The 11333-nt window shown below is 38.1% G+C and overlaps 1 protein-coding gene across 2 annotated transcripts; it reads right to left on the bottom strand.

The window, feature by feature from the left end:
• Nucleotides 1-29: 29 nt before the first annotated feature.
• Nucleotides 30-10490, bottom strand: LOC109238494 (copper-transporting ATPase RAN1-like). Of its 2 annotated transcripts, XM_019404966.1 has the most exons (10): nucleotides 10074-10490; nucleotides 8016-8630; nucleotides 7104-7533; nucleotides 6873-6923; nucleotides 3726-4000; nucleotides 2606-2664; nucleotides 2153-2495; nucleotides 1568-1768; nucleotides 1221-1478; nucleotides 30-568 (listed from the first exon to the last, which is right to left on the bottom strand). In XM_019404966.1, the coding sequence occupies exons 1-10, from the start codon at nucleotides 10341-10343 to the stop codon at nucleotides 92-94; spliced, it is 2979 nt and encodes a 992-aa protein (XP_019260511.1). In that variant the 5' UTR covers nucleotides 10344-10490; the 3' UTR covers nucleotides 30-91. The 2 variants fall into 2 exon arrangements, with proteins under 2 accessions (XP_019260511.1, XP_019260512.1); XM_019404967.1 differs by lacking the exon at nucleotides 3726-4000 and having other exon boundaries at nucleotides 6598-6923.
• Nucleotides 10491-11333: the final 843 nt, after the last annotated feature.

Raw genomic sequence — 11333 nt, 5'->3', positions numbered from 1 at the left:
GGGGGGGGGGGGGGGGGGGGTTAGAGAAGTATACAAAAAAGACTTGATTTCCAGTTCTTGCTCAATTTTATTACTATGTTTTACCTTATCCCTATTCTACAGTTATTTCCAGTATAGCAGTGAGTCTGGGTTTCTTGTATCTCTTTAGAAGCAGAGAAGAACATACAACACTTACAGATGACATAGCCATGCATGCACCAGCTACCCACGGTGGCAACTTGAGCTTTGTTAAAGGAAAGAAAACACCAGCAGCCACTGGGATTGCAATCACATTATATGCCATGGCGAAGACATAATTCCATCTAATACGGGAAAATGTCTTCCTCGACAGATCTATAGCTGTGATAACATCCTCCAAGTTGCTCCTCATTAACACGTATTCAGCAGCTTCTATTGCGATATCAGTCCCTGCTCCAATTGCCATACCGATATCAGCAGCAGCTAATGCAGGCGAGTCATTGATTCCGTCACCTACCATAGCAACTACATTTCCTCCCTTTTGAAATGAACGGATGACCTCAGCTTTTCCTGCAGGCAATACTTCTGCTCTAACATCATGAATGCCAACCTGCAATGCAAAACGACAGCCAAAGCTACTGCATTTAATCTACAATTTGTAGCCTGTCTAAGGATCACTGATAAACTGCATGTGCATGGAATAAAACTCAAATGGTACAGCATCTATACAATGCCTTGTAACAAAACTCAATGATACTGCTACCCCTGTTTTAGCAACTTTGACCTCAGCAGACTGGCTACCTCATGGATGACTATCTCTGTACTTATCTCATAGCACTCGCGCCTTCCGCATACTCTCACATATGGTGGATTCTCTCAAATACCAACAGTTCAACAAAGACAAGGAATCAATGGCCACAAATTACCATAAGCATCATTACAGCTGTTTAAGAAGAACATAAATGTGAACTTTGCTCAGCCTTATTACAGGAAGTCCATAGCTGATGGAAGTCAGCTATAGCACATAGCTGTGAACAATTTTAAGTTTCAGAAGGGTGGGCCTTATTTTTCAAGGTATAGTTGCACTGATGGCTTAATATTAGAGAGAAGCAAGTCAAACATGGGGAAGGAAGAGAATTAGAAAAGCAAAAGACTAGTTCCAGGAATTGAACTGAGGCATCAGTTTCTCTATACTCCATTGGCAAATTAATATTACATTGCATATAAACATTTGTATTATCAGTTTGAATTAAGATACACACCTCCTTAGCAACTGCACGAGCTGTTCTCCAATTATCGCCAGTGACCATGACAGGTTTGACGCCCATTTTCAGGAGCCCCTCTACAACAACAGCTGCTTCTCTCTTCAGTGGGTCTGCTATCCCGATAGCACCTACGATAGTATTATCTCGTGCGACAAGAATGCCAGTCCTGGCGCTTTCTTCCATCTCTACAACAAAACTTTCTACATTGGAAGGTATGGTTATCCCATTTTCTGTTATCAGCTTCCGGTTACCAACCTGTCACAGCAACAGAAGAAATCAACACTATTTCCTGATTACAGAAAGCTTCTCTTCCTCTCCACAAATCTACACATCAATGAACTCACCAAGATCCATTTCCCTTCTACGAAGCATTGCACGCCTTTTCCAGGCAAGGCAGAGAAATTTGAGACATCATGAAGCCATCCAGAGAACTTGGCTTGTTCACTGTTACTTTGAGACTCCTTGGTGTCACAAGGTTCGTCAAAGAAATGGAAATGGCGAGAATACTCCAGTATGGCTTTAGCCAAGGGGTGTTCACTGCTAGCCTACATATAAAGCATATTTTTGTAGTTGATGTTAGAAAGTAGTTCTTGGAACATTACAGCTGGTTTAAATGAACCGCATTGCCATATTGGACGTAAACATCATAGCAACAAATGACTGCCTTAGCGAGAAAAAAAAGGCTGCTGAAAGCTCGTTATAGAAATCAGGTAGTGGTTTATGAAGGAAGAAAAGGAAGGAAAAAGAAAGAGAACAGAAATCTCTTTGTTTTAATGTTGTGTGCTCTCCTCATTATTTCAGAAGTGACTGCTCTTTGTTAACAGTATTTTACTTTCTTACTTATTTTTTCATTAAGAAAGCAGCATATAGATAGTATCAAAAGAGAACAAGGAAAAGGTGAGGAAACTAGCTTGAGGATTTGAATGTACCTCCGCTGAAGCTACAAGTGTAAGTAATTCTCCACGATTCATCTCTGTGAAAACTTTTACTGTCGTAACTGTAGCTTTTCCCTGGGTCAGAGTACCTGTTTTATCGAATATCACATATTTAATCTTCTGTGCCCTCTCTAATGCATCTCCTCCTTTTATCAGCACACCATTACTGGCACCAACCCCTGTTGCAACCATAACAGCAGTGGGAGTGGCCAAACCAAGTGCACATGGACATGCAATCACCACAACTGATATTGCAAACATGAGAGCAAACACGAAATAATTGCTATTTTCTGGCAGCCATTCTTCTGGATAGCCTCCAAGAAGCCCAGCAACATACCTGGTGAGTGTAATAACTTATCCAGTATTAGGGCACACAACATGAAAATGATTGGTGATATATTATCGCATAGCAGACAATTGCAAATAGAATAGTCAAGAGAAGCTCACCATCCCAAGAACGTAAATAAAGACAAAGTTACAGCTGTAGGGACAACAATGCTTGCAATCTGAAAGTCAAAAGATAACCATAATGAGAAAATTCTGGCAGCTCACAACATGAAATACAATGCTAGATCAAGAATTCAACTGCAGATTCAAAAATCAAAAGAGGAGAAGATAAAGAAGTGAAGACGCTCTTTGATACTTTAAGTACTACTGAAGCTGTATAAGCTCGAACCCTGTAACAAATGCACCCTTTTAAGTGGTTCCTTTATCATGCACTTACTAGATAAAATTCCAGTTGCAAGAAAAGACAAGGACGGCAAAGGATACAGTTTGAGTTCGACTAATGAATTTCTTTATTTCAGTTTGCTTATTGTTTCTTGACCTCTGAGATATGCTATTGAAGTTGTATAAACTCCAACCTGCAACAAATTCACTCTTTAAATTGTCCCTTTATCACACACTTCTTAAATAGAATTCCATTAGCAAAACATGACAAGGACAACGAAGGATAGAGTTTGGCTATGCCCATTGATGTACAAAAATCGAAGTTCAATTTAGTGGTCAAGAAAAAAAGCAAACTGAATAAGAAATTTACGAGTCGAACCTAAACTGTTATGATTTTCAGCTACTTAAGCTGTTGGAAATTCAAATTGGCAATCCAATATTTGATGTGGTAAAAAAAAATAGAAACATGCTTCGCCCAAAGCATCAAACTGCAACAAGCACTTTACAGATCCAGGAGGATAATGGCAGGACAGCATAAAAGAAAGCAGTCATGCAGATAGAAAGAGTAAAACAATGACTCTAAGTAAAGAGATGAGTTCTTTTTCTCATCTATTTTCGATACCACGGCTCTAGACTTGCGCCCCTACAACATTTAGAGAGGAATGCTGGGAGAACATCTGACAGCATAGATGAACTGTATGTAATAGAAAGAAAGGAGGTTTGTAGTTCTACATGGACATTCTTAGACTTATTCAATTATTCATAAGTGCTTTTCCAATTCCTTCAGTCATTTGTCCTAGAGCAAGCAAATATAATAAAGTTCAACACCACCAAAACAGTTAATTTGCACAAAAGTCATGAAACTATTTTGACAAAAGATATGCCAAATGATACTCACATAGTCAGCAAACTTCTGAATAGGAGCTTTTGACATCTGGGCTGTCTCGACCAGCGATATAATCTGACTCAAAACTGTGTTAGAGCCAACTTTTGTAGCCTGTATGTGAAGTGAACCATGTAAATTGATTGTACCTCCAATGACTACTGAATTGACCTCCTTCAGAACAGGAACAGATTCTCCAGTGACTATACTCTCGTTAACATGACTTGAACCCCATACAACGACACCGTTTACTGGAACTTTTGCACCAGGAAGCACTTTAAGAATATCACCAGGTTGAATCAACANTTCACCCTTTTAAGTGGTTCCTTTATCATGCACTTACTAGATAAATTCCAGTAGCAAGAAAAGACTAGGACGGCAAAGGATACAGTTTGGATTTGACTAATGAATTTCTTTATTTTCAGTTTGCTTATTGTTTCTTGACCACTGAGATATGCTATTGAAGTTGTATAAACTCCAACCTGCAACAAATTCACTCTTTAAGTTGTCCCTTTATCACGCACTTATAAATAGAATTCCATTAGCAAAACATGATAAGGACAACGAAGGATAGAGTTTGGCCATTAGCAAAACATGTCTCGCACCTTTTGTATGCTGATGATACCTTAATTTTTTGTGGGGCTGAATCAAGACAAGTGCTTTACCTTAATATTACCCTACTAATCTTTGAAGCTTTATCTGGACTTCATATCAACATGCTCAAAAGTGTTATATACCCTGTCAATGACGTTCCAAATCTGGCAGAGTTAGCAGAAATTTTGTGCTGCAACACTGGCTCCTTCCCAACAACATATCTGGGACTTCCATTGGGTGCTAAGTTTAGAGCTACTTGCAGTTGGGGCAGTGTGATTGATAAGTTCGAGAAAAGGCTAGCCTCCTGGCAGATGCAGTACCTCTCAATGGGTGGTAGACTTACTTTGATTAACAGCACTCTAGACAGCATTCCAACATACACTATGTCATTATTCCCTATGCCTAGCAAGGTACTGAGACAGCTCGACAAAATCCGGAGGAACTTTTTGGGGGAAGGGAACAATAAGGACCACAAATTCCACCTTGTAAAATGGTCTAAATGCACAATGCCTAAGATACAAGGTGGACTGGGCGTTAAAAATCTGACTGCACATAACAAAAGTTTACTAATGAAGTGGTTATGGAGATATTCTCAGGAAAACAAACACTTTGGAAAGAGGTAGTCACAGCTAAGCATGGAGCCCAAAACCATTGGTGTACAAAAATCTCCCGAGCCTCACATGGAGTTGGACCTTGGAAATACATTAGCAGACTCTGGGATGAACTATCAGAATGCCTACTTTTCTGCAGGAAGTGGGACACTCATCAAATTCTGGAAAGATAAATGGCTAGGGAACTGTCTTCTAAAAGATGACTTTCCAAACCTCTATCAGATCTCTTGTGATCCTGACTCATCCATTGCTCAATACAGGGAAAACAACAGTTGGAACATTCTTCTTAGAAGGTATATACAAGACTGAGAGTATGAGGAGCTGCTAAATCTACTGTCAAGGCTAGAGAATAATGGAGTCAATGCTCATGCAGTGGACAAGCTATAGTGGGGCAAGTCCAAGGAAGGTTGCTATTCTGTCAAGGCTGGATATACATCTTTGACAGCACAAAATGAAATGGTAGAAAGCTGGCCATGGAAGCTTATTTGGAGAACAAGAGCTCCTTTAAAAGTCACCTGCTTTTGTTGGACTGCACTACAGATGCATGCCTCACTCAGGATAATAATCTAAGGAAAAGAAGCTTCCAGACATGTGTCAGAACAATGAAGAAACCAACAGCCATTTGTTTCTACACTGTCCAGTAGCTGCTGATGTGTGGAACATGTTTCTCTCACTTTTTGGACTCAACAGGGTCATGCCTCATAGCACCAAGGAAGCCTTTGGAAACTGGAATACATGGAAAGTTGATAAAGCCATCAAACAAGTCTGGAGAATGATCCCTGCTAATATTTTTGGTGTTTATGGACAGAAAGAAATAGGAGATGCTTTGATGGTGTATCGACTCCAATTCACTCTATTAAGGCTAGGTGCATAATGTTTCTTTTTAGTTGTGTCCCCTGTAGACACCCCTGATAGCTTTCTGAACTTTGTCAGCACCTTGGTCTTAGATTAGCATTTCATGTATTAGAGCTGACTTAGTTCTTTTTGCTGTATCATCTTTTGTACTACCGAATCTTCTTGATGCCATCAATGAACAAATTACTTCATCAAAAAAAAAGGATAGAGTTTGGCCATGCCCATTGATGTACAAAAATCGAAGTTCAATTTAGTGGTCAAGAAAAAAAGCAAACTGAATAAGAAATTTACTAATCGAACCTAAACTGTTATGATTTTCAGCTACTTAAGCTGTTGGAAATTCAAATTGGCAATCCAGTATTTGATGTGGTCAAAAAAATAAATAGAAACATGCTTCGCCCAAAGCATCAAACTGCAACAAGCACTTTACAGATCCAGGAGGATAATAGCAGGACAGCATATAAGAAAGCAGTCATGCAGATAGAAAGAGTAAAACAATGACTCTAACTAAGTAAAGAGATGAGTTCTTTTTCTCATCTATTTTCGATACCACAGCTCTAGACCTGTGCCCCTACAACATTTAGAGAGGAATGCTGGGAGAACATCTGACAGCATAGATGAACTGTATGTAATGGAAAGAAAGGAGGTTTGTAGTTCCCACATGGACATTCTTAGACTTATTCAATTATTCATAAGTGCTTTTCCAATGCCGTCAGTCATTTGTCCTAGAGCAAGCAAATATAATAAAGTTCAACACCACTAAAACAGTTAATTTGCACAAAAGTCATGAAACTATTTTGACAAAAGATATGCCAAATGATACTCACATAGTCAGCAAACTTCTGAATAGGAGCTTTTGACATCTGCGCTGTCTCGACCAGCGATATAATCTGACTCAAAACTGTGTTAGAGCCAACTTTTGTAGCCTGTATGTGAAGTGAACCATGTAAATTGATTGTACCTCCAATGACTACTGAATTGACCTCCTTCAGAACAGGAACAGATTCTCCAGTGACTATACTCTCGTTAACATGACTTGAACCCCATACAATGACACCGTCTACTGGAACTTTTGCACCAGGAAGCACTTTAAGAATATCACCAGGTTGAATCAACAAAGCATCTATTTCTCTTTGTCCTATGATTCTTCCACCTAAAGACAGATTAAACATAACTTCAGTGACAGTCCTTTGTTATCAATATTGGTTTTTGCGTTGTGGTAAAAGTTGTTGGTTGTTTTCATACATTTGCCAGTAGTATATTGCAACTCTGACAGAAAAAACCTGATAGGTACTATTATTGAAAAATTAAAAGAAATTCTGAATACTTGTACCTTTATCTTTGACAAGCAATGTAGCAGTAGCTGGAGTCAGTTCTACGAGCTTTTTGATAGCATCTGACGTCTTTCCTTTTGCAAGAGTTTCCAAGTACTTTCCCAGAAGTACAAATGTTATTAACATGGCACTTGTTTCAAAGTAAGTGGGTGACCAGAATCCAGAAATTGCACCATAAAGTAGCGCATATAGAGAGTAAACATAGCAAGCTGTAGTTCCCACTGCAACTAAGACATCCATGTTTGTGGAACCATTTCTAAGTGCTCTTCCTGCTGCAACGTAAAAACGCTTACCAATGACAAATTGGACAACAGTCACTAAAGCCCACTTTAGCCAATCACCCATTAGGAAGGGACCGCACTGCCAAAGTAATAAAGCATAAAGCAGAGGTATGTGAGGGCAGACGACTCGCATGAGAAATAGAGGAACCTGGCACAAATATATAGATGTTAGATAACCAAAAGTCTAACAACTGAATGGAGAAAAAGAGGATGGACACAGTTTTAACTGTTAGCAGCACCGGGAGTCAATCCCAGCATATAATATGAAGTTACAAGCACACATTTCTCATTCAAGAATTTCCAGATTAGCATCTGGCTTAAAAGAATTAACATTAAGGATATGGAGTCTTATAGTTTGAAACTCCAAATTACATAAATCTTTAATGATGGTGGTGGCAGACAGGATATTTCCCTTTCTTGCAGGTATAGCAACTCTCACCCTAGTTTTCATTGTACAGAAACCATGCTTATCGGTTAGAAGTCTCCAATAGAACATTTAAGTCATGCCCTTCCAACCTCCCTGCACCATCCAGAGGAGAGGGGGAAGGGATAGGCAGGCACTAGAGGAGGGAGGTAAAAACCAGAGGAGAGGATTGCAGTTCTAGAACAGTAGCGAAAAGGGTAACTTACACTGAGAGACAAACTTGCTGTGAATAGCCTAAACATGCTTGAGGATTCTTCAAGATCTCCAGAAGCAATTCTTGTGTAAGGGTTCTTAACAAGCAACTTAAACTTTCCGCCACTTCCTCCCTCAATACCATCAACTAAGGATCTTGAGCCAAGAACCTCAGGATCAAAGACAACTTCTAGTTCTCTTGATATCCTATCAAAATAAAACTGTTTGACACCATGCAACTTGGAAAGAATGCCTTCTAACAACTGCATATCCATCTCAGCAGATACTCCAACCACCCCAAGTACAATCTTGTCCTGCTCACTGCTCTGTATAAAGGAAGCTTCAAAACCAGCATCTTCAACTGCATTCACTATATCGTCTTTACTGATTATGGATGGATCATATTCAACCTCGCCTAGTGATGTAGCCAAAGCAACTACTGCCTTTCTTACTCCTGGAAGCTTTCTTAGGATTCCTTCAACAGAATTTACACAAGCTGCACATGTCATACCACCGATCGTGAACTGTCCTAATACAGTTCCATGTTGGCTTGTGCAAGATGCACTTAGTTCTTCAAGAACCTCTGCCTCGAACCCAGCATCTTCTATAGCAATTTTAATCTCTTCATCCTGAAAATAAAAGGGGACAATGGTTTGATATTTGCATCTAGCTGCTAATATACACCATTAAAAAAAATTCATGATGGTTGCTAACAGTAGAACAAAGCACTGCCACAATCTCAGCAAGAACCAGCCAAAAGCACAAATATTTATGTATTTACTAATAACAGTTTTATGACAGAAAAGATAGTCATGCCAATTTTTCTTAGGTTAACCAGAGAATCCCGTGGGTGTCCTGACTATTTTCCTTCTCCTTTTCATATTTTGAAACTGAAATCCAGACAAGAATACTATATGGAACTAAAAGATGTCAGTCCAACAATCTAAGGCACTGTTAAGAGACAAGTCTAACAGGGAAATACAAACTTGAATGCAGCGGAATTTCCTTGATTTTAAACCAAAAAACACAACAGAAAGCTAAAACATGATTAATATGCGCAGTCAAACCCAACCAAATTAAAATGTAGATGATAAATTAAAAGAAGGCATCTCAAGATCAACCTACACACATAATTTTTAGCTTTAACTATTGAGATATTTTAAAAGTCTATCCCAGTTCACTTGTTTGTAGTCATAAATCTAATCAATTACCTACTCTCAATCCCAAACTAGCTGTGTTTTGCAGTCATATGTTCATCAGATATAAATTCTACATACCAGAAAGTATACATTAATAATAAACAAGAAACTGACACTTTCTAGGAGCAAAGTGAATTAAATTCCGTTGCATATCAAACTTAGAAATGAACGGCTCCATCAAGGCAAACAACGTACTTCCACCAATAGAAAAAGATGGTGGCAACCTAGTTAATAGTCTATTGGGAGAGACAGTTGTAACTTAGTACTCCCTCTGTTTCAATTTAGTTGGTGTAGTTTGACTAGGCACGGAGTTTACGAAAGAAAGAAAGACTTTTGGAACTTATGGTCTTAAACATGCCACGAGTAGTGGCTAAAAAGCATGTCATTAATAGTAAATTGAGAAGTTAAAAGTCAAATAAATTCCAAATATAAAAAGGTGTCATTTTTCTTTTTGAACGAACTAATAAGTAAATAGTGCCACATAAAATAAAAATCAGCTTCTCGTTCCTTAAGCCTATAATTTGCACCCCCATGACAGAATATCAGTTTGTGTTATGAGGTCCATTTCATGTGCCATCCACAGCAAAGCAAACCACAGTTAGGTAATATAATCATGAAGCTGAAAAAGGAAAAATATCATCACATAGACAAATCACACAAAGATCCAAGCTTTACAACAAACCCACTAAAACCTCCCAAAAAGAATTAAAGAACTAATGCTAACCCATGTCCCCAAAAAGCATAAAGATTGCAATAATGCTCGAAACTGAACTCAAAATTCCTAATTTATCAAAACCCCACAAAAATAATGATAAAAGTCAAAAACACAACTAAGCAATTAAAGCTGAAAGAAGCAATGAAGAAATAGTCAACCTTGACCAAATTAGAATCAAAAACAACATCAGCCTTATTCTGAAGCAAAGCAACAGAAGCTCTAAAAACACCATTAACCCCCATCAAAGCTTGTTCCACGGAATTTGAACAAGCTGCACACGTCATTCCCGAAACTCTTACTTGAATCCTCCTCAAATTACCGTTCAATATATCAGAATTCTCTTCGTCATAAGCATCCAATAATCTGACTTCCTCAAAGGCGCCATCTCCGGCAGCCGTCAACTGCACGTCCCTCATTGTAGGAGCCATCTAATACCCACGAGAGAATCACATGTATGGAATGATTTTTTGTATGGAGTATAATATATGCATATGCATATGTAGCGAGAGAAAATGGGGATCATGGAAGTGGGAAGACATTGAATTTGTAAGTATACAAAGAGGGAATTCTGGAAAATGGAAAAGAAGAAAACAAAAAGGCGAAAGGGTAGAGGAGAGAGAATATTCAGGAATTGACGAGAATGTCCTTGTGCTACATAGAATTTGTGCTTAGATGGTACTCCTCCGGGTCACAATAAGTGACCACTTTCCTTTTAGCACGCCCATTAAGAAAATACTAAATCATATATAAAAATATCTAGTATGAGTAAACTACCCTTATTAAATATTGGTCACATAGTTATAGTGAGGAGTGAGAAAACTTTTTAGGGATATGCACATAAGGGTAAAAGAGAAAACAAATTGAATTTTTTTTTTATTACAAAACTGGACACTTATTTTGAACCAAAATGAAAAAGTAAACTGGTCACTTATTGTGAACTGGAGGAAGTATAGTTTAACTTTGCACAAAGTTTAAGAGGAAAAAAAGACCTTTAAAATATATAGTGCTTAAGGATCAAAAGCTTTGTAGAGTCATAATATTTTGAAGAAATGTGGGTTTTTTAACAAAGGAAAGTATGTCATTTAATTTGAAGCGGACGAAGTACATATTTTGGCCTTATGAATAGTTTTGTGAAAGTTGTAAATTTTGGAGAAACCTAGTTGCTAAACTCAATTAGGAGTACTTAATTTTTTCTGAAGGAGAACAATATGAAAGTTGTAAATTTTGGAGAAACCTAGTTGCTAAACTCAATTAGGAGTATTTAATTTTTTCTGAAGGAGAACAAGATTATTGATTCTTTAGCAGAGTGAACTACTAATAAGTAAATGCATGGTGTGTTTGAGCGCCTTCATGTGAGTCGCTTCTTGAAACAAGGTTAACATATTTGTTGAGTTTAATAATTTTTACAAAAGTTATAT

This window comes from Nicotiana attenuata, unplaced genomic scaffold (assembly GCF_001879085.1).
Source record: "Nicotiana attenuata strain UT unplaced genomic scaffold, NIATTr2, whole genome shotgun sequence".
Taxonomy (NCBI): Eukaryota; Viridiplantae; Streptophyta; class Magnoliopsida; order Solanales; family Solanaceae; genus Nicotiana; species Nicotiana attenuata.
The sequence above is the reverse complement of the archived record's forward strand: the minus strand, read 5'-3'. Positions and strand labels throughout refer to the sequence as shown.

What these genes read in the sequence shown, in the direction of transcription:
- LOC109238494 (XM_019404967.1), bottom strand. Translation starts at nt 10,343, where the DNA reads ATGGCTCCTACAATGAGGGACGTGCAGTTGACGGCTGCCGGAGATGGC. An exon ending in ATTGCTTGTCAAAGATAAAG is followed by an intron (nt 6,924 to 7,103) that starts GTACAAGTATTC and finishes ATCTGTCTTTAG; the next exon opens with GTGGAAGAATCATAGGACAA. An exon ending in TTATTTACGTTCTTGGGATG is followed by an intron (nt 2,496 to 2,605) that starts GTGAGCTTCTCT and finishes TACACTCACCAG; the next exon opens with GTATGTTGCTGGGCTTCTTG.